The sequence below is a fragment of the Gorilla gorilla genome, chromosome 14 (assembly GCF_029281585.2).
Source record: "Gorilla gorilla gorilla isolate KB3781 chromosome 14, NHGRI_mGorGor1-v2.1_pri, whole genome shotgun sequence".
In the NCBI taxonomy this organism is placed as follows: Eukaryota; Metazoa; Chordata; class Mammalia; order Primates; family Hominidae; genus Gorilla; species Gorilla gorilla.
The window spans coordinates 121,875,068-121,899,178 of record NC_073238.2 but is presented as its reverse complement, the minus strand read 5'-3'; the positions used below and the strand labels follow the sequence as shown (position 1 = coordinate 121,899,178).

The 24,111-nt window shown below is 36.9% G+C and overlaps 1 protein-coding gene across 2 annotated transcripts in view; it reads left to right on the top strand.

Moving 5' to 3' along the window:
* Positions 1-13,009, top strand: part of NALF1 (NALCN channel auxiliary factor 1) — a 697,686-nt gene extending 684,677 nt beyond the window's left edge. Inside the window, exons 3-4 of one of the 2 annotated variants that reach the window (XM_063697516.1) lie at positions 9,108-9,153; positions 10,895-11,028. In XM_063697516.1, the coding sequence (XP_063553586.1) occupies positions 9,108-9,130 (23 nt within the window). In that variant the 3' untranslated portion in view covers positions 9,131-9,153; positions 10,895-11,028. Of the gene's footprint in view, positions 1-9,107; positions 9,154-10,894 lie in introns of both variants that reach the window. The other variant, XM_063697515.1, reaches the window with a different exon arrangement.
* Positions 13,010-24,111: the final 11,102 nt, after the last annotated feature.

Below are 24,111 nucleotides of genomic sequence, written 5' to 3'. Positions count from 1 at the left end.
TAGGGAAAAATACATTAAAACAGCGATTAAGCATGGTTATCCAATGCTAACATTTGCAAAAAAAAAAAAAAAAGAAGTCTATATAGTAAGACACAAGGAAGACAATTGAAAAAAAAAACTTTCTAAAGATCACATTGTTGAACTTAATATAATGAAAAATAAGTTATAAAAGTACTCTATAAAATGTATCAAACAATTAAAACTAAAACAAAACACAGCAAAAAAGCACTCAAGTAATTTAAGTACAAAAGATAATATAAAATGCAGTTACAAAATATGTACGTAAGAGAATTGGCTAAAGCTATTATCAAATGGAAATTTAGATCAGTAAGTGTTTTATTTTTAAGAATACATTTAGAGCAGTAAGTGTTTTATTTTTAAGAATATTTTACTCAATTTAACTGAGTAAAGTGGCATTCAATTCAATATTGTTACAAAGAGAATAGTAAAAGAAAATTAAACGAAAGATGAAGAATTCACACAAATAAAGATACCAATTCACTAACAAACAGAATAGGTACTGATATGTTCAAGAGTTGTATCTTTGATAATACAAATAAAACTAAAAAACCTTTCAAGTCTAATCAAGGATGAAAATAAAGATAAAATAGAAATAAAATGTTAACAATGAGGAAGAGAATCTAGACAAATTAAGGGTTTTAAAATGAGACAATATTATACACAACTCTGTAATAACCTAATCCCATAAACAAGCTATTTTTAGAGAATATGAACTATCAAAATTGATGCAGAGTAACCATGACAGATAAATAAACATGAAAGAAATTGAAAAAGTTTGAAAATTACCTTTAGGAAACATTATCCACAATGCTTTATAAATTTCACGCCATATAAACTATCCTAGATGGTTAAAATACTTAAAAATTGCTCTTTCTAAAACTATCACTATATATATTTTTATATAATCTCACTTGATAATAAACATGCCAGATGTAAAATAAATACTGGAAAGTCAAAGAACAGCAAAGTAGCTACAATTTCACATTTAATATATTTTTATATATGAGATTCACAAATTATATGCATGTAGTGTGTGTGTATATATATGCATGTTCACATTAATAAAAAAGATTGAGAAAACAAATTGCAGTAGTTTCTTCTTTTTTCAGATGAAAAAGACTGTTACTGTTTTCTAAGCTTCAGCAATCAGAATTATTTTATAATTTTAAAGTGCATTACTAATTTAAACATTTGAAAAATTTGTCTCATATATTCTTGGACTCTATGTCAAAATGTAAATTACTGAGATAAAGATCGTACTTAAATAATACCATGTTTTATTCTAAGGATTTCCTTAGAAAATATTTATTCCTTAGATTCCTTAAGAGTTCCTTAGAATAAAGGAACTTTATTGACTTTCTTGTGCTTAGATAGTATTTGTAATGCCTATACTTGAATAATTGTTCTGAGCTGTGAAAAATAAAGACTTTTTGGTAAGTGGCTTTGACTAATTGGAAAACAAAAAAATGATTTAAAATAGATGTTCTTTAAAGCCCCTCCTAATAATAAATTCTATTCTATATTTTATTTTTAAAGTTTTGTGGATACATAGTATGTGTATATATTTATGGGGTACGTGAGATATTTTGATACAGGCATATAATGCATAATAATCTCATCAGGCTAAATGGGGTATCCTCAAAATATGAGCTTATTTGAAAATAGAGTCTTTGTACATGTGATTCATTAAGTTAAAATGAGGCCATACTAGATTGCTGTGGGCCCGGGATCCAATATACTGGTGTGTTATAAGAACAGCAAAGACACCGAGACATGTAGGGAAGGCCACGTGGGGACAGAAGCAGCAGCTGGAATGATGCCTGCCAGCCAAGAAGCTCCAGGAATGGGTGGTAGCCACCAGTGACTGGGAAGGGCCCAGGAAGAATCCTCCCCTTGAGCCCCAGAGGGAGCATAGCCCTGCCCACACCTGGATCTCAGACTTCCAGCCTCCAGAACTCAGAAAATACTTTTCTGCTGTGTTATTTTTTTATTTTTCAAAACATTTTTAACTTTTGTGGGTACATAATAGGTATAACATTATTGAGATAAGATGTGTAATAAACACATCAGGGTAAATGGGGTACCCACCCCCTCAAGCGTTTATTCTTTCTTTATGTTACAAACAATCCAATTATACTCTTTTAGTTAAACTGTACAATACATCATTGTTGACTGTAGTTACCCTGTTGTATTAACAAATACTAGATCTTACTCATTCTATCTAACTATATTTTTGCACTCATTAGCCATCCCCACTACCAACCCCCCACTACCCTTCCCAGCCTATAGTAAACATTTACTATTTTCTATTTTCTATCTCCATGAGTTCAATCGTTTTAATTTTTTAGGTCTCACAAGTAGGCGAGAACATACAAAGTTTTTCTTTCTGTGCCTGTCTTATTTCACTTAACATAATGACCTCCAGTTCCATCTATGTTGTTGTAAATGACCAGGATCTCATTCCTTTTTATGGCTGAATAGTACTCCATGGTGTATATGTACCACATTTTCTCTACCCATTTATCTGTCAATGGACGCTTAGGTTGCTTCCAAATCTTGGCTATTGCGAATAGTGCCACAATAAACGTGGGAGTGCAGGTATCTCTTCCGTATCCTGATCTCCTTTCTGTGGACATAAAACTAGCACTAGGATTGATGGATCATATGGTAGCTCTATTTTTAGGTTTTTTTTTGTTTGTTTTTTTGTTTTTTGAGACAGAGTCTCACTCTGTGACCCAGGCTGGAGTGCAGTGGCGCGATCTCGGCTCGCTGCAAGCTCTGCCTCCCAGGTTCACACCATTGTCCTGACTCAGCCTCCCGAGTAGCTGTGACTACAGGCGCTCACCACCACGCCCGGCTAATTTTTTTTGTATTTTTAGTAGAGACGGGGTTTCACGGTGTAAACCAGAATGGTCTCGATCTCCTGACCTCGTGATCCGCCCGCCTTGGCCTGCCAAAGTGCTGGGATTAGGTGCGTGAGCCACTGTGCCTGGCCTATTTTTAGTTTTCTGAGGAACCTCCATACTTTTCTCCATAGTGACTGTACTACTTTTCATTCCCACAGACAGTGTTCCCTTTTCCCCACAACCTCACCAGCATTTGTTATTGCCTGTGTTTTGGATAAAAGCCATTTTAACTGTGGTGAGATGATATTTCACTGTAGCTTTGATTTGCATTTCTCTGATGATCAATTGTGTTGAACACTTCTTCATATATCTGTTTGCCATTTGTATGTCTCCTTTTGAGAAATGTCTATTCAGATCTTTTGCCAATTTTTAAATTGAATTATTAGATGTTTTCCTGTGGAATTGTTTCAGCCCCTTATGTATTCTGCTTATTAAGCCTTTTCCAAATGAGTATTTTTCAAATGTTTTCTTCCATTCTGTGGGCTGTCTCTTCGTTTTGTTGATTATTTTCTTTGCTATGCAGAAACGTTTTAACTTGGTGTGATCCCATTTGTCCATTTTTGCTTTGGTTGCCTGTGCTTGTAGAGTATTACTCAAGAAATTTTTGCCTAGAGCAACATCCTGGAGACTTTCCCTAGTGTTTTCTTTTAGTAATTTCGTAGTTTGAGATATTAGATTTAAGTCTTTAAGTCATCTTTTTTTTTTTTGAGACAGTCTTCCTCTGTCTCCCAGGCTGGAGTGCAGTGGCACAATCTCAACTCACTGCAACCTCTGCCGCCTGGTTTCAAGCAATTCTCCTGCCTCAGCCTCCCCATAGCTGGGATTACAGGCTTGCCACCATGCACAGCTAATTTTTGCATTTTTAGTAGAGATGAGGTTTCACCATGTTGGCCAGGGTGGTCTCACACTCCTGGCCTCAAATGATCCATCTGCCTTGGACTCCCAAAGTGCTAGGGTTACAAGTGTGATCCACAGCACCTGGCCCCTTAAGTCTTTAAAACACTTTGATTTGATTTTCGTATATGGCAAGAAATAGGAGTCTAGTTTCATTCTTCTGCATATGGATATCTAGTTTTCCTGGCACCATTTATTGAAGAGACTGTCTTTTCCCCCAACATATGTACTTGCCACCTTTGTCGAAAATGACTTCACTGTAGATGTGTGGATTTGTTTTTGGATTCTCTATTCTGTTCCATTGGTCTATGTGTCTGTTTGTATGTTAATATCATGCTGTTTTGGTGACTGTACCTCTGCAGTACAATTTAAAGTCAGATAATGTTATTCCTCCAGTTTCGTTCTTTTTGCTAAGGATAACTTTGGCTATTCTGGGCCTTTTGTGGTTCCATATAAATTTTAGAATTATTTGTTCTATTTCTGTGAAGAACATTATTAGTATTACTGCAATTACTTCTGCACTAACCTAATTTTTTTATAGGGATAGCATTGAATCTGTAGCTTGCTTTGGGTAGTATGAACATTTTAACAATACTGATTCTTCCAATCCATGAACATGGAATATCTTTCCATATTTTTGTGTCCTCTTTAATTTCTTTCATCAATGTTGCATAGTTTTTACTGTAGAGATCTTTCACTTTTTTAGTTAAGTCATAGATATTTTCTTTTATTTGTAGCTATCATAAATGGGATAACTTTATTTCTTTTTCAGATTTGTCACTGTTGACATATAGAAATGTTACCGATTTTTGTATGTTGATTTTGTATCCTGTAACTTTACCGAATTTGTTTATTAGTTCTAACAGTTTTTTGGTGGAGTTTTTAGTTTTTCCCATATATAAAATTATGACATTTGGGGCTGGATGATAATTAATATAAGAAAAATTAAAATAAATTTAAATAAATTTAAAAACAAAATCATATCATCTGCAGCAAAGAATAATTTGACTTATTCTTTTCCAATAAGTCAAATTGAATGCCCTTCTTTCTCTTGCCTGATTCTTCTAGGTAGGAATTCCCCTGATAATAAATTCTGATTTTACTGTTTATCTCTACTTACAACATGAGTAATTAATATTATTTGAGATTTTCTTACCTGCCATGCACTGGTCTAAACAATTTATGTGTATTATTATTATTTTTTATTTTTTGAGATGGAGTCTTGCTCTGTTGCCCAGGCTGGAGTGCAGTGGCGCGATCTCGGCTCACTGCAAGCTCCGCCTCCCAGGTTCACGCCATTCTCCGGCCTCAGCCTCCCGAGCAGCTGGGACTACAGGTGCCCGCCACCATGCCTGGCTAATTTTTTGTATTTTTAGTAGAAACGGGGTTTCACCGTGTTAGCCAGGATGGTCTCGATCTCCTGACCTCGTGATCTGCCCGCCTCGACCTCCCAAAGTGCTGGGATTACAGGCATAAGCCACCGCACCCGGCCCATGTGTATTATTTAATTCTCAAAACAAAAAACAAAACAAAAAAAACTCTGTGAGGTTGGTACTGTAATGTCAAACAGCAGGTGATGATTCACTAGAGATTTCAAATAGAACAGCTTATAAGCAAAATATATCAGAACAACATTTCACTACCCGGAAAATTTGCTTTTGTTTTTTCCTAATGCTAATTAGTGCAATTGTACTTGTTTGTGCAAGGAGGTTCTTGTTTGAGAAATTATTTTTGTTTGGAAATATGTTTTTATAATTTCTTCAATGCTGAGGATAAGGTCATTTCTGTAGGTAGGCTTTCCTAGGAAATTTTTCCCAGCAGGTTATCTGTGTGCAGGTGGTTTTTGCGGGAGAACTCTCAGGCATGCTACCTATGAGGGGGTGAAGAAGGAGAAATTTGGTAGAGGGAAAAAAATCTGAAGCTGGGATGGCCCTTGAGAGATGCCTTGACTTGAGTCAAGTGGGCCCAGCCTTGGGACCCCTACATCGTTAGGAGGCTGCCTAGGGCCTGAGAAATAGGTCAAGACTGCTAACTTCAACCAAGGGCAGTGTCCAGGAGGAATGCAGGGTGAAATCATCTGTAGGTAGCACTGCCAACTGGAGGAGTCTGTGCCCCCAGGTCCCAAGGGTGTCATTGATCTGCTTATGTGACCTACTGACTCTATATAAGGCAAAGAAATAATGGCCTTAGAAGGCTGCATGTCCTTGCTTATTCAGAAATGCATTTGACAGAGAAAAAGGCATCTGTCAGAATTCAAGTCAGAGAAGAATGATGTAGAAAAAAGAGCTGGAAAATTTTCTAGGCAGTCCCAACCAAAAAGACATTGTTTTGTGGCATAAATCCAAAAGAATCAAAGAATAGGTAAGGAGACAATAATCAAAACCTCTTAGAAATTAGAAAGTTGATGCATGCTAACAGATTTGCTGAAACTTAGAAAAAGTAATATGAAGTAGCAGAGAGGAAACAGAGTCAGTTCGATTTACATCCAGACTCAGGGATTGACAACACGAGATGCAATGGAAGAAAGGGCAAAATAAGGAAGACTGGGTGGAAGTCAGTTTTAAGAGGCAGTCAGGTCCCCAAATCCCATTCCCTACTCCCATCCCAGAGACTGGGGGCATATTTCTTCCTGGAGGGAACTTTATCTTTTTGAGATGATAAAGAAAAGGTTGGGCCGGGCGCGGTGGCTCACGCCTGTAATCCCAGCACTTTGGGAGGCCGAGGCGGGTGGATCAGGAGGTCAGGAGATCGAGACCATCCTGGCTAACACGGTGAAACCCCGTCTCTACTAAAAATATAAAAAATTAGCCGGGCGTGGCGGCGGGCGCCTGCAGTCCCAGCTACTCGGGAGGCTGAGGCAGGAGAATGGCGTGAACCCGGAAGGCGGAGCTTGCAGTGAGCCGAGATCGGGCCACTGCACTGCAGCCTGGGCCACAGAGCGAGAATCCGTCTCAAAAAAAAAAAAAAAAAGAAAAAGAAAAAGAAAAGATTGTTGATCTGAGCAACAGTAGGAGGAGTTCAGGGCGGGGGACCACTCTGACCACCAGGATTCAATGCACACCTCCACCCTGAAGCTGAGACTCCCCCAGCCACATCCTGCTTCTCCCTCCTGCTCCCTGGCCTTCTGCTTCCTGGATGGATATTGGATAGACTTTTCTGGGAAGTCTGATCAACCTAAAGACAGAATTTCAAAAGTTCCTCCATCCTGGCCGGGCACGGTGGCTCAAGCCTGTAATCCCAGCACTCTGGGAGGCCGAGGCGGGTGGATCACGAGGTCAAGAGATCAAGACCATCCTGGCCAACATGGTGAAACCCTGTCTCTACTAAAAATACAAAAAATTAGCCAGGTGTGTTGGCGGGAGCCTGTAGTTCCAGCTACTGGTGAGGCTGAGGCAGGCGAATCACTTGAACCCGGGAGGCGGAGCTTGCAGTGAGCTGAGATTGCACCACCGCGCTCCAGCCTGGCGACAGAGCGAGACTCTGTCTCAAAAAAAATAAATAAATAAAAATAAAAATAAAAGTTTCTCCATCCTAACAGTTCAGGCATGTCATCTCACGTGCAGCTCACAGGCCACAGCCCTCCTTAGGTGCCCAGGCTTGCTGTGCTTTTTATTTTGTGCAGACAACTAGGAATGCATGGTGTTTCCATGAGAAGAACAAGGGACAAACAAACACAAAAGGGTGGCAACACAGAGAAAATGGAGGGAATTTATTTAGGGAGGGAATGAAACACAACAAATAAGCGTACCCCCAAATATCTCAGAGTGAGAAAAACATAAACATGGTAACCATAAAATAAGAACAGTTGCTTCAAAAAGCAACATTCGGATAACACAAAGGAGCTCTTGGAACTTGATCCTAGGGAAAAAAAGCAAAATTCAGTGAAATTATGTCACATGAAAACTCACCAAATTCCCCTGAAAGCAGAGTTAAGGGATGAAGTAATGTGAAATATTAACAGCAGAGGTAAGAAAATTAAAGGACAAGTTCTGAAGGTCCAACAGCCAAACATAGGACCAGTGCTTGAATAAATCTGAAGAACGATCATTTCTAAATTAGAATTCCATACCCAGCCAAACAATCAATTAAATATGAGGTAGAATAAACACACTTTAAGGCATATGGCATCTTGGAAATTCGCCCTCATGAGCTTTTCCTACTGAAGACACTAGAGGTTGTAAACCCTCAAAAGGAGAAAGAAGGGGATGAGGCACAGGATACAGGGAACAGGGGATCCAGCACTGCAGTGCACAGAGCAGTGGAGACTCAGCAGGCATGACGGCAACCAGTCCAGATGGTGGGAGGCTGCAGGAGATATTTCTTCAGAAAAGAACTGATAGAACACTTGATGCAACTGAAAGAACTGGCAATGCATTTGGGTTGAATGAGTTAGAAGAGGGAAAATAACAAGACAAGTATTATCTGTAGAAAAAAAAACGAAGTGGTATAGGGATAGAAAATTGGACTTTACTACATGGTTGAACTAAGAATTACATTTATGTCATCCTTATACTGTAAATGGAACAGCAGGTATCAAAGTTACTATTTATGGAGGAATGGGTGAGGGTTTGGTGGGAAGCATATTTGCTGGAGGGAGGAGGAGAATAAATGTTTTATCTCCACACTTCCTGAGGGGAATCTACAGATAATGCTAAAAATGAAAAATCAAGAAGAGCATAAAACGTGTTATTCTCAGAAATGCAGCTAAATACAAAGCAGCTGAAAGATATGCAAACATTTGCCTTTGAGAAAGAATTTGAGATGTGGGAGGTGGAGGATTTTTTTTGTTATTTTGTAAAATACTCTGTGGAATTATTTTATCTTAATATAGATGCATGTTATTCATAAATTTGAGTAAAAACTTGTTAAAAAGATGGACAGGAGAGAAAGAAGAAAGAATATTAATTGTGCCAGACAAAAAGAAGGGTTCATTTATCGGCCTGAATGAACTGCTTCCATTTTTTTTTCTGCAATGACTTTAGTTGTAGATCAGCAAACCAGTTTCTGAGCAACTTTGGAAGAGCTTCTTATTTACCTAACATTGTTAAATATATTCTGATTATTAGCATTCTAAAATGTTGATCTAAAGGACTTCTAGATTTCTATTTTTATAATCTTATTGTAAACTCCTTTTGTTGTAGAACGTAGTATTGGAAACGTATATGTCAATAAATGATTAGCCTACCAGTGAGATATCTTATATGAAAAAAGAAAATATCATACAATAAAAATGTCAGAGCTGAAGACCTCATTAATTCAGTTTTTTTTTTTTTATATTCTACCTAGGCGAAGGTGAAGTTTACCTTTGAATGCCTAAGAAGAAATGAATATTGTAAGCATCATTATAAGGATATCTTGTTCATTTCTTTAAAAGAAACTGAAGATTGAAGTGTATATTATTTGAGATTATTTTTAATTAAATAAATAGGTATACTGAGTTTATTCATGCAATAAATGCTCATTAAGTATTTTGCTCAGGCATTCTGCTACATATTGGGAATACAAAACTAAGAATGTATAGTTTATGCTTTTAAATTGACAGATAAGTAAGAAAATTGAAATTAAAATCAGCAATTGTGATTACAAGAAAAATAAGAATAATTGCTATAATTAAGAGTTAAGCAAAATGCTAATAGCCCAGGGGTACGAGTACAAGCTTCATACGGGGAGTTTCACTTAAACCGCATTTGAAGGATAAATGAGAAGTATGTAGAGGAATTGGTGGGGGACATTTTAGGAAGAAACAGTAGCTTGGCGAGTGATACAGGCTTGGGTGCTCTGGGAAGAGCCAATGCTTCAGGATTGCGGGAACATTGAGCAGTGAGCCTGGAGAGAGAGGAGAGACCTTTAGATTTTATTGTTTAGGTTGAGGCAATGAGATACCATTGATAACTATTGTTATTCACAGCAGCCCAAATTTTCATGTTATTTCTATGTGCTGGGCACAGAACCAAGCATGTGACATGAAAAATCTCCTGTAGTCCTTACAACAACTCTACTATTATCCCCATTTTTAAGTTTTTCAAGCATGACTTAATATGACAAAATTTGTGTAGAAAGTTCATTCTAACGCCCATGGATAAATGGTTCAGTCAAGTAGAAAAAAAATACACTATGACTTATATAGCTTGCATAAAAATATTCTATGTAATACAGCAAGGTAAAGGATTGGAAAGATTGCAGATACACAGTTGTTTTATTCTTTTCACCACTTCCAAAGTTTTAAAATATGCATTTGTCAATTTTAAAATAAGAACAATGTGTGTTATCAGAGGAAGAAGACAAAAAGGGAAGGAAGAGTTTCAGCAAGGAGGAAAAAAGTGAAGAGAGAACAAGAGAAGTGGAGAGAGACAGACAATTCCTGATAGGCACAATTGGAGGACAGATCAAATGAGAAGATGAACAGCAGAGAGACTCCTTCTGTGATGGTCCAAGCAAAAGATAATGAAGCCTCAACTGAGGCAGACTTCTGTAGAAAGCAAATGGAGAAAATGGAGAAAAATAAGAGAAATGTTTAGAAAATAAATCAAAATGAGCCGATCACCCATTGGACATATAGATGGTTTTGCCCATTCTCCCAGAGAGGGGAAGAGAAGACTTGATGAGGCTTCTGAGAGGAAACGATGATAACATGGTTCCTAGAGCTATGATGTTATGATCTGTTGCTTATTTCACTCAGCATAACTAGCTAATGTCAGTTTATGCAGTGCATCAATTGGTCACATTCCTGTGAAAGAAGAAAGGATGATCGCATGTACTTGATCTCCAAGTTGATCCAGAACCTCAAGTTCTAATTTTGACTTAATGAAATCTTCTATTCTGTATTCCCAACAACCCAGAACTTTCATGGTATGACTGGCAGGAATATAAAAGAACAACTTGAGGAGTCTAACAATACTGGTTTGAGACCATGGGTGACTCTTTATCCAATTGTATTGACTTGATTGTCCTTTAAATAAATGTCTAATTGCCTGTAAGATTTTGTGGGTTAGAATGTTAAAGCAACAGCTTCACTCTACTATGTCGCAAATGTATTTCCTTCCTGCTGACACTCTACTTCCTTCTTCCTACAGGGCTTTATGAAACCTTTCTAACCAATGATGAACCAGAATGCTGTGACATCAGGAGAGAAGAAAAATCAAATAATCCATCCAAAGGGACCGTAGAGAAAAGTGGCTCCTGTCACAGGACATCGCTCACAGTGTCATCAGCAACAAGACTGTGCAACAGCAGACTCAAGCTGTGTGTTCTTGTACTGATTCTCTTACACACAGTGCTCACAGCCTCAGCAGCACAGAACACAGCCGGACTGAGCTTTGGAGGCATCAACACGCTGGAAGAAAACTCAACCAATGAGGAGTAACGGAAGGACGAGTGTCACCACAGCAGCAGCTGGCCCGCCGTGAAAAATGGCAACTGCTGTCTCATGTAACAGAAACTGGGTGCTTTTACCCTCGAATTACTTATTGCAAGGCCTTTAGGGTAAAATTTAAACAGATGGGCCTGAATCCAAACAAGGACACAACCACAGCTTTTTATTGACTAAAAGGCTGGAAAGTGACTTTAAATTTCTCACACCATTTTATACACTGTGTTTTAATGTTTGGAGGTTTTATTTGCTTTCGTTTTGGTTTGGGTTTATTTGTTTGTTTATTTTTTGCACTTGTTAATACAGGATTTATTTTGGGGGATGGTTTCTCAGAGGTAAACTAAGTCTTTTCACTGTCTCTCTCTCTCAATATATTTCTAGTCATTGTGTGTGTTCATCAGATAGTTCTGTCTTTATGTCCTGTCAGTTTCTATTAGAGGAATGATTGCTATGACCTCATGGTATAGCAAAAAACAACAACAAAAAAAGAATAAAAAATAAAAAAGACAAAAAAAAGAAAACAACAAAAAAATAAAAATAAAAAAAATCCCTAAGTCTCCCTTCTACCCACAGAACCAACACCCTTCCCGGCCTTTCCTTTCCCTCGCCCTCTTCTCGTCCCCTAAGCAAACAACATCCGCTTGCTTCTGTCTGTGTAACCACAGTGAACGGGTGTGCACGCTTGGTGGGCCTCTGAGCCCCTGTTGCACAAACCTGAAACAGAGCAGAGCCAAGGGGGCCTGACAGGAGTTCCTTTTTAGCTGAACAAACAAGTGCTCTCCATAATAGGTGGAATCAGACAGTTAACACATTTTTATGTTGAAAACAAAATAAAAGGAAAAAATAAAAAAAAACTATCATGAACTGTATTGCTCCAGTTCCCATCCTCAAGTGGCCCAGCCCTTTCTTGCTGGTCCAGTTGGACAGGAGCAGCTATCTAGAATCAGGATGCGGGGAGTGAGGAAGTTTTTCCTTTGACAATGAAGGTGGGCTTTCATTGTGATTTTTGTTCTGTTGCAGTAATATAGGAGCACATTTTGGCCATTGTAATTACAGGGAACAAAGGGATTGCGGACACATATCTGGACTTCTTTTCCTCCCTTGTTGTGGAAGAGACACTAGAAATGCTCAAACACCTGCAATATACAGAATATATACAATTTTATTCCAGTATTTCCCTAACATATGGTTTAAAATTATTCCAGGTATACAGTGTATGCAATTCTGCATTATCACAGAGGAACAACTTCTTTTTTAAAAAGTAAATAGGTCAGCCATTTTTATTAATGTGCAAAAACTTTATCACTCTAACATGCTCTAGGTAGTTGAGGAAAAGAGGTCTGATCACTGTTTGTATTTTATTTTCTTTGTGGGAACATTTCACCTGCTGAGTGTACATGAATTTGCTTTCTATAAAAGGCTTTTATGAGTTTACAGTAGAATCAGTGGAAGGAAGAGTTAATAAGGGCTGTTTTTAAAAAAACAAACAAACAAAACAAATAATTAAAAAAAACATTTTACATTCCTTCCTATTCTCTAACTACACTTGGGAAGTGCACTTCAGATAAGTTTGCAGTGTGACTGAGAGATGAAGGAAATCCATAGAGAAGGTCCTCTTAGTGAACAAAATTTAGTTCTTAACTTTATAGCTATGAAATTTCCCCGGGCATTTGTTTTTGTTCAAAAACAGACTTTAACCTCTGCATCATACTTAACCCTGCGACATGCGTACAGTATGCATATTTTGTTTTGAAAAAAAAATGTTTCGTTCCAGTCTGTTAAGAATATTCAAAAATAATAAAGGTATTGCTTAATAAAATTGCTAGAATTGTTTAGCAGTACATGCACAATATTTTACTAGATTCTTTGTTTTAATAGTGTTTTGTTGAGACTGAAAATCCTAAAACGGTCTGCGCAAATACAAAAAAAAGAAAACACCAAAAATGCAAAATTCTCCCGTTTTTGTTCCTTTTTAAAATTCTTTTTTTCTGCAAATGCAAATACATTCACATGTGGACAGACACATACACATAGGCATCGTATTTTAATGTATGGAAACATGGTGCTTTTCTGGGGACACAAGCTGAGGAAGTGAATGGCTCGGGGGAGACACATTAATTACATGGAATTGTTGACTGTGAAACACTTGTAGAAATGAGCACTTTGGTATCCCTAACCAGTGGTGGAATACAGATTTCAATGGCGCTGGGGGGATGAGACGCAGAGGAATTGAGGCTGCAAGTGATTCCTGAGGAAGAGCTCACAGGGTGATTTTATTCAGATGACCTCTAAGGGAATGGCTAGGAAGGAGTCTGTTCTGACCTTTATCTACCTCTGCTGTGGTAAGGCCACTCCATGTGCCATCTCACCATCTCTTCAGCGTTCCTCATGCTGCTTCTCCCCGTGCCATAGGCGTTTCCATTCTTGCAGGAAAATGACAATGCAAGTGCAAATTCCACTCACTTTTATTGGTATGACAATAAATTATTCTTTCTAAACACTTAGCAAGATGATGAAAAGCAGTATTCCTTAAAATATAGGTTTTCATTTTCTCAATATATTTTGAACTGACTAAAGTTCTTTACAAATACAAGAGGATCAGAAGGTTCCACTTACCTGTGTTTTAGCGTTTGTTTGGAGATAATGCCAACCAAAAGGTGGAAAACTAAAACCACCATTGCTTTACATAAGAGGTACACCCTGCCCACCCCCCCCAAAAAAATCACAGCTTTGAAATTTGGGAGAAACACTGCAGTCTTCATTGTAAATATAAAGTGATAATTTAGGTGAGGAAGGAACGGTAAGGAGGGAAGGGGAATGAGTCCTTTCTCCCCATCAAGTCAGCCAGCATTGGAATAGTCTCTAATTCTGGCGGAATATTTTTTTTGTCATGTTCATCTATTCTTATTACAGGAGAATGATTTCAGTGCCTAGTATTTATTATTGTAAGTGTGTAACCACTTTCCCGCAATATTTCCACTGGACATGTTGAAGCAGAGCAGCTTCTTCTGGGGTCAGCCAGAGGATCCAAATAGGCAACGACTCCTTTCCCAAGCTCAGAAACAATCACTGATGATGCAGATTTCACTACATCCATTGATTCTTTGTAGTAGTTTTCCTGGCACACACTTGAGCATGCTTAAGGTTGTGCACATGTTCATTTTGAACAAATAAGTTCAGCCCCTGCTCCTTTGTAATCATCATCTTGTTTAGTATTTCCTGTAGAGGATGTCTACCGTATACTGGCTAATGAACTACAATATTAAAATAATTATTTCTGCAAGCAAGTTGAAAACCAAGAAAACAATATTTGTTTCATAAATGTATGGCATAGATTTCCCTGTTTATTATTCTTTTTATCTGCAATAGAGAAATTTCAGTTTCTGGAATATGTTGGTACTGCTAAGCTAAGTGGCAAATAACATAGAGTTCAATGTCATTCTTTATTGCATTTACATTTGGTGATACGTTATATTGAACTTTTCTTGCATTAAAAAGATAGTATTTTTCCCCTCTCTCACAAGACAGTAAGTGAAAGTTGTTCTTTTAAATGGCATCATTACAAAAAGTAATTTGGTTTCTTACCAATAAATTGGTACCTTAGGTACTAGAACCTGTAGTCATTAAAACAAAAGAAAATAGGCAGATAGCAGAAACAAAAGAATGACAGGAAAGAAGGAAGGAAAGAGGGGAGTGAGGGAGGGAGGGAAGAAGGGAGGGTTAGAGTCAGGGAATGAGGGGGAAAGGAGGTTTCATATGAATTAATAAGTACATACTTTTTTCCGGGGTAAAAAAACATAAGTGAAATAAGCAATTGGATGCCAGACCCATGTGCCAAATACCTGAATTGGCATATGGTATTTGATATCTGAACAACATCAAAAACGTTAATCAGTCTGAAGCATGATTTACATTCTTTCTCAGTAACAATGACATTTACAATTTTCCTGCTACTCAAAGCATTAAATCAACACAGAACTGAAAGCTGCATTTTGTTTTATTTATTTAGAACTGCAGTCAGATATTTAATTTCTTTTCTGTTTGTTTGTTTGTTTGTTTTTTGAGATGGCATCTTGCTCTGTTGCTCAAGCTGGAATGCAGTGGCAAGATCTCTGCTCACTGCAACCTCCGCTTCCTGGGTTCAAGCGATTCTCCTGCCTCAAGCCTCTCGAGTAGCTGGGACTACAGGCTTGTGCCACCACGCCTGGCTAATTTGTGTATTTTTAGTAGAGACGTGGTGTCGCCATGTTGGCCAGGCTAGTCTTGAACTCCTGACCTTGGGTGATCCGCCGATTAGGCCTCCCAAAGTGTTGGGATTACAGGCGTGAGATACCACACCCAGCCAGGTATTTAATTTCATAAGTATGCATATGCATATATGAGGAGTTAGGGTTATATACTATGGCATATCTTTAGAGAGATACAAAGATATATATACATACACACACACACACACACACACACACACATATCGCTTGCAAATAAAACTTCAACCAAAACATTATGTAGTCCATAACAGCACATGTATACCATAATGATGAATGATCCTACTTGTTTGTCAAAGTTAGAGCAGCATGGTCATTTAAAAACCATACCTACTTTGACAAGGGAAACAGACTCTCAAAATATTTCCATTAATGAAGAAATCACAATTTTGAAACAGGTAGAATCTCCATCTTCCAAGCTTTAACAATGTTTATAAAAAACCTAATATAGCAGGTAGGTATTGGGTGACAATGAATAAAAAGACTTTCAGTGGGGGGGAAGGAAAATAACTAAGTATAGTTTTCAAGCAATGTCTTCATGACATTTATAAGAACTATCAAACTGCTACAAATTCTAGAAATTCTCCAAATAATGAGAAAATGTATAGATAATCTTCTTAGCCTTGGAATAAAACTTAAGGCATGAAACAAAATATGAACTATGGTTTTTATTCTTGAGATACTGTACTTCAGGGCTATGTTTACCGCAGGAAAGACATTCAGATTAAACTCAGAAGAAAATCACCTGGTTATTTTGTCCTGGGTCACACAGGTAGGTAATGCAAATGATGGAACTCAAGCATCTTCTGATTACAAATTACACAAGCTGGCTCCGAGGCACAGTGGGATCCCTAGGTCTCAGACACACTTGAAGACTTGAATGGGTTTTCTCCATACTCCAAGATATTTGTAAAATCACTCAATCTTAAATGAAAAAATCAAAATGATCAGGAAGATCTAGCGAATGTCTCAGAGTTCATTTGTTATGTTACATTTTGTTCCATGACTTTGCTGTGTTATTCAATATTTTGGAGGTAAAGGAGAAGAGGGTCTATGGGAATATTTTAATAAAATATAGATTTTTAATTTTTATTTTTAATGTGGAGAAAAGGCACAGGATCTTAGGGCAAAGACATGGTTTAGGTATGAGCTTTGGCTCCAGGTGACACTGGGAGGTCAATGATGTATTTGTACGTGACACCTCATGCAAGAAGAATACTTCGTGGCAACACTGGAGGCTTAAAAGAGATAAGTAATATAAATGTGCCTGGACAAAACAGGTGCTCAGCAGTAGTTAGTTATCATGACTATTCATTCACAAAGTGAAACTGGATTGGCTTGCTCATAGGGACTGCTCCTGGAAGTTGTTCAGAGTTTCTGAATTTCTTTGGCTTATCTCTTAATTACATTTTTTTGAACAACACCTCACATCCTTAAGCTAGCAGACTGACCATCAATAGATTTTCAATACAGTTGGAAAGTGTTAACATATATTACAGAACTAAAGTGAGCTCTGGTGACTTTTAATATAAACAGCGTTGGCTATTTTCGATTTCCACTCCCAAAAGGCTACTACTGACAAGCAAAAGTTAAAGGCATCTACACAAATTGAGGTGGTTCTACAAGCAAGTGTAAATTGATCAACAGTGGTAGTAGAAATAATGATGCAACTTCAAAGTGGTTGTTTAAGGCACTCATAGATCAAAAAATATATATAAATATTTGATGCCTCTGAATTCCTTAAAAAAACTATAGTAATTTTAAACATTAAAATGTTTAAATTGGAACATTTATTATGAAAATTAAATTGAATTAATATCTTTTAACACTATAATTATTATAGAATGAAATAACAGTGAAAAAGTTAGAAAACCTGTTCAGTTTTTGATAAAGTATATGGAAATAGATTAAGCAGGGCTCTTGAGTAAATTATTTCATTGATTTGTATCTATTTAGGTAGGTGAGAGGTGCATAGAATTAGCGGCGAGAAGGATCAGTGAAATAAATTTACAACTTCAGTTAAGACCAGGTAATGGGCATTGATCTATGAATACAGACTTTCTTCAGTGACTATTTCCCCTAAAACTCCCAGCTCACCGCAGCACTGCTGCTTCAAGATTCCAGTTATTGGCGTGCTAGCCAAGTAGAAGGTCATTTTTACCGAAACGCAAATTTCAACTTATGGCCATTTTCTACTGACCATTTCACTGCAAAATGGATAAAACAATAGGAAATATAAACTACAGCAAAAGTTAAAGCTCTATATGGACGTTAAAAGAAAATTTCTTGCTTTCTTTTTCTTCCTTTTTCTCTTGTTTTCTTTTTCTACCTTTTTCTCCATATGGCATTTATTTTCATATCATGATAAGCATTCTCATGTTTGCACTTAATTTTCCTTATTTCTATTTTTCTTAGATTTGTTGATGTTGTGTGGCATATTAAAAGTAGGAAGGAATGTATAAACTCATGTATTATTTTTAAATTGTTTTTCTGAATGTACTCAAGTACTTTTTATGTGAATATGAACACGGAATAAAAGTACTAAAACCAGTTAATTATGAGAGACTAAGAATGTGGAAAGGAACATTCCGGATTATATTAGTAGCTAAAGAAATGCCTTGGATCTTAAATTTCAACTTCTAAAATTATTAAAATACAAATATTAAAAAGATATAGAGGCCACTGCTAAAGTTTGTTTATGCCTTATTTCTTCGGCTGCCTAGATTATTCGTTTTAGGTGAATTTGCTTTTTCTGTCACCGTGGTTATGTTAACCCAACTGATTCATCCAAAACGGAATTGGCTAAACTCCTTTATGCACATATTTATATTAGGGCTGATTATTTTGCTCACTGAGTTTCAAAAAATTATCTAGAGGACTGCGAAGTTTTCATTGCTTTACTTAATTTCTTTTTCGCTTGTGTCATTTTTATTTCTTACTCTTGACTATATCTCTATACGGTTTGAAGTAACAGGGCAGAAAGTTAAGCTAAGAATTTCTGCTGACTCGATGATTCATCAGTTTGACAAAAAGACCAGTGGGCCACCATTAGGAACTGAAGGCAACTGAAATGACATGGCTTAGTCTTGCTGGAATCTTAGCTTGAAAGTTGAACATTTACTCCACAATGCCACGGGTTCCGTTCATGATATCATTTGCTGAAGCACTTGCCAAGAATTTCATTATTTAGAAAAAGCAGAATTAACATTTTTATCTATTATTTTTCTTTTCCTTCTTTGATCTGAAAGGCATTCAGAGGCTGTCAGTAAATAAAATCTATCAGGAACAAAATCATTTTCAAAATTTTTAAACATGATTTATTCTTGATGCAAATCTTATTGTTCTTACAATTCTATGCAAGTCAAGTTGAGCTAAAGCATTTTTCTTTAATTCAATTTTCTTTCTTCTGAAATGTGATACAGTAAAATCAGGTTTTGAATATGTACAAACACATCAGGATGATTATTATACTTACATAAGTAAAATATATGTAAAATATTCTCATATCTTTACCATATTTAGAGTCTAATATTTGTTAGATTTTTTGTGTGTGCATTTTTCCTTTCCCCTTCAGAAAACATAGTTTTTTATTTAATTCATGTGGTTTTTCTATAGCTTTCTGGGTCTCATCAAATTTCACATGAAACTATGCAGAGTCATATTTATGTTAAGGAAGACATGCAATTAAAACCCTACCCATTTGTTTTGTTAGTTCCAACACGTATCAAACAAAAAACTTATGTTGTTAGATGTAGATTTGATTATCTCCCTTTATTTATTTGGGTCTCTCTCTCTCTCTCTCCCCGCCCCACCGTCTCTCTCACTCTCACTCTCTCTCTCTCACTTTCTCTCTGATCTCTTTTCCTTTCAACTCAGCTTGCAGGAATGGATCTCATTTGAAATGAGCTGCACTGGTGTCAGCATGGTTGTTTAACCATGTAAACTATCTCATGATGCTTAGAATTGAAGAGAAGCTTAAACGATCGTGTCAGAAAAATATCTTAAAATACACAAAACACATTAAATATATTATTAGAAAAAGTTTAGCTGTGCAACAAAGACCTTTAATTTCAACTAAAAACTGATGCAGTAATGTATTACAATGACCCAAAAAGAAATATTCTTTTCAAAATGACTTAGGGAAGCTATCAGAGTTTGTGGGAAAAATGCTAAGGTAATACTTTCCTAAGAACAAATGTAAAGCTGCAAACAATGACTTTGAATTTTTCAAGATTAGCAGTTTGGATTTACATGCATTTTAACAAAATATAGAAAATTTACTTTCAAATCTTGGCTTTAAAAAAAAATCGTGTTTCAGGCCAGGCGCGGTGGCTCATGCCTGTAATCCCAGCACTTTGGGAGGCTGAGGAAGGCGGGTCACAAGGTCAGGAGACTGAGACCATCCTGGCTAACACGGTGAAACCCCGTCTCTACTAAAAATATAAAAAATTAGCCGGGCGTGGTGGCGGGTGCCTGTAGTCCCAGCTACTCGGGAGGCTGAGGCAGGAGAATGGCGTGAACCCGGGAGGCAGAGCTTGCAGTGAGCCGAGATTGCACCACTGCACTCCAGCCTGGGCAACAGAGCAAGACTCCGTCTCAAAAAAAAAAAAAAAAAAAAAATCATGTTTCAACTGAAATGGATATTTATTATCTGCAAAAGTCCATTTTGTTGCATATATTGTTTAAAATAATTCTTAAGAAATTGTTACCTTTCTATTTCTATGGAGAACTAACACCTTAATACAAGCCTAGCCCCCTTTTCCAAGACACAACATCCCCCACAATGCCACTGAGTTTGTGTTTACCTGAATACTTTCAAACGACAGCTGATCCTTGAATAACATGGGTTTGAACTGCATGAGTTCTCTTCTATGAAGATTTTCTTTACCTCTGCCATCCCTGAGACAGCAAAACCAACCCCTCCTCATCTTCCTCCTTCAAAGCCTACTCAACATTTGAAGATGATGAAGACGAAGGCCTTCATGATGACTGCATATGACTTTCCCTTAATAAATAGTAAATATACTTTTCCTTCCTTATGATTTTTTTCATACCATTTTCTCTTCTCTAGCTTACTTTATTGTGAGAACACAATTTATAAGCATATAAAAGGCAGTATAGCAAGATCCCATCTCTAAAAATAAAAAGTAAAAAAAAAAATTAGCCTGGCAGAGGGGCAGGCACTTGTGGTCCCAGCTAACAGAGAGGCTGAGGTGGGAAGATTCCTTGAGCCCAGAAGTCTGAGATTGCAGTGATGGCACCACTGCACTCCAGCCTAGGTGACCATATGTGTTCATTGATTATTTCTGTTATCAGTAAGGCATCTAGTCAACAGCAGGCTATTAGTGGTTAAGTTTTGGGGGAGTCAAAATTATACATGAATTTTCAACTGTTCAGAGGTCAGAGCCCCTAACTCCCAGATTTTTCAAGGACTATCTGTATATAAATTGTAGCACTGCTGCTATAAATGTGCAGATATATTTTAAATGATCTAAGGCTAACAAAAACATACTCAGCAGTTTTTTAAATTTTAAGAATAATCTATTCAGAATGTGTATCCCTGCGCAATTAATTACAAATAGCTAAAATCTTGCGAAATATTTAATGTATCAAATCAGCATGTGATTTCATTTATAGAAATAAAAGACTAGTTTTCTCCCTTCTTCTACCCATGAACTTGGCTAATTAATTTTCTATTTTTCCCTCAAACTTTTCTCAAAGGTGGGTATGAAGGGAAAACTTATTTTTGTGACACTAGAGAGAAATTGATGAAGCCTGGGCACAACGTTATTTGTCTCCCTATCACAAAGTTGCAGGTGAGCTGGCCATTCATCACCTGGTGCACAGCACACCTCATCTTGACCAAAGAGCACCTTTCTTCATCAGAGAAGCTGTGCTATTGAGAGCACTGGGAACCACGTCTGAATTGGAACAAGAGGCAGAAAAGCAGAATGATGTTTCTTTCTAAAATCATATAATAAACACCAATAAAATTTCTGAATAGTAGTAACGTGTCTTTTGTTATTCAAAGTAGTATTATATAGCTTTTCCTCTTCATTTTATTGAAAGTTTCAGGAAGGGGGAATGTACTAAAGCTTAAAATTAATACCTAATGCTTTTCATCTTGAGAACAGTATGTACATCTTGCACAACTATATTTTAGTTTGTATAAAATAGACATATAAATTACCTGCATTCATGGCTTTCATTCATTTATCTGAATAAACTTACTGAGCAGCCTCTATGTTCCTGGGACTGGGCAAGGCATTGGAGAAATAGATACAAAAGACATATTTTTGGACTTCCAGGGGTTCTTAGACCACTGCGGAAAAAGGGCATACGATTACAATGAATGTTATGTAAAAAATATGGCAAAGTTAGAGTACACTGGAAGCATTTAACTCCTATTGACAGAAGTTAGTTGCACAAATAGAGTGGCATTTTAAATTTAATAATCAGATCTAAATTCAGCCAGCAAAAGACACAGAAATTTTGTCATGTGCAAAGATGGGAAATATCAAAATAGAAAGTTGGGGGAAGAGTCACTTTATAAAACAAATGATTACCTTTAGATTGAAGGAAAGTCATGACCCCTATTGAAAACAGACAGACAAATGTCGGTATAGGATCTGTTGAGGAACAGAGGGAGTAACAGTGGGGAATGCCTCAATGCTATTTTGCCTTTCAGCAGAGATGGGCAGAAGAGATTTGGAAAAGGGTTCATTTTTATAGATGTATGTAGGTATTTGCATACGTGTGTATGTGAGCTCACCCAGACATGTTTGTGTGTGTATTAATAACCCACTGACCTCAAAGTAAGAGAGAAATAGGATTTACCCAGTATTTACCCAAGAATCCCCGTCATCCTTATCCCAGGATTCTGCTGTCAGCAAACCAGGCTTTTTAACACTCTCCAGTCATGAGGTATTTAGAGAGCTCCATGATTTGTTTTGTATTTAATGCTGCAATAACCATTCTCAGATAAACATGTTTGAGGGCTTCTTGAGATACATTTTTCTAAGGAAAGTTTATGGGTTAATAGAGCTTTAATTGTTTTGGGTATGTATTTCCAATTTTCCCTACCAACATTTCTGCAAAATGCACAGAGCAATCCAGCCGTACACATGCATGCCTGCTGCATTTTCATAGAAAGTTCTTTCTACCAGGAAAACATACCTTTTACTTAGTTATCTGAACTGTGGATTTCACGTCAGGAGAGTAAAAATGTGGGTAGTTATGTTCTTGGTTTTCTTTGGGCGTGGGTTCTTGAGGAAAGAGATGACAAACAAGAATAGGCAACTGCAGGTCTCCAAACCACAGAATTGGCAAATATTGCTAAACCGAAAGGGGACAGTCATTTTCAGGTGCTGTGTTTTTTTAAAATATCAGGTAATTTTTAAAGTCTAAGTTTAATATAACTCTATCAGCAATCAAAAAAAAAACTGGTCAACTTGAATGATCTCAGTCGTCTTTTCTATGAGGATCTCTTCTTGATGTAAAATATCCAAAGGCCCTGTTCACACCTTAGGACACCAGTTAGCATTCGTTTCTATTGATCAAGAAATATATATACAGATGCTCTTCGACTTACAATGAGGCGCCATCCTGATAAACCCATAATAAGTTGAAAATATTCCAAGTAAAACGTGCATTTGGTACAAGTACACCTAACCTACTGAACATCATAGTTAGTCCTGCCTACCTTAAACGTGCTCGGAACACTTACATTAGCCTACAGTTGAGCAAAATCATCTCACACAAAACCAATTTTTTTTTTGAGATGTAGTTTCACTCTTGTTGCCCAGGCTAGAGTGCAGTGGCACAATCTCAGCTCCCTGCAACCTCTGCCTCCTGAGTTCAAGTGATTCTCCTGCCTCAACCTCCCAAATAGCTGGGATTACAGGCATGTGCCACCACACCCAGCTAATTCTGTATTTTTAGTAGAGATGGGGTTTCACCGTGTTTGTCAGACAAAACCTATTTTATAGTGAAGTGTCGAATATCTCATTTAATTTATTGATGTTCTACTGAGTGTATATCACTTTTAAATCATCGAAAAGTTTAAAATCATTAAGTCAAACATCATCTGTCAAACCATTATAGTCGAGGACCGTCTCTAATCTGTAATATGAAACATTACATTACATATTTATGTATCATATAATACTTCAATTATATAAAATGAATTTACATATGAATCGAAATAGTATCCACACATATTTAACAATATATGTACATATATTTCATTTTGCATAGTGTAGACACCTAGAAATTAGGTCATTGTCTGCCTACTCCAAATATCATCTAAATACCATCCAAAGGTTGAAAATTAGTTCCTCAATTATGTTAACATTTTAGTGGAAACATTAAAATGGTAGTAACCATAAGCTTGCCATTAATCCAGTAATGACATCAGATTTTTGAAAATTTATGTTCAATTTCGGACTTCATATTTTAAAAGATATGAGCTATGAGAACATGACAATGATTAAAGCTTTACAAAATAAAATATCTGGGGAGAAAGGAATAATATTGGGATATATTACTGAGAAGGAAAAGAAGGTGAAGGAGAGACAACTTTTTTTCAGGCATCTGTCAGAGCCAAGAACTTTGGATAAATTATTTCTGGCTCTCACAACAAACTTGCATAAAAGGT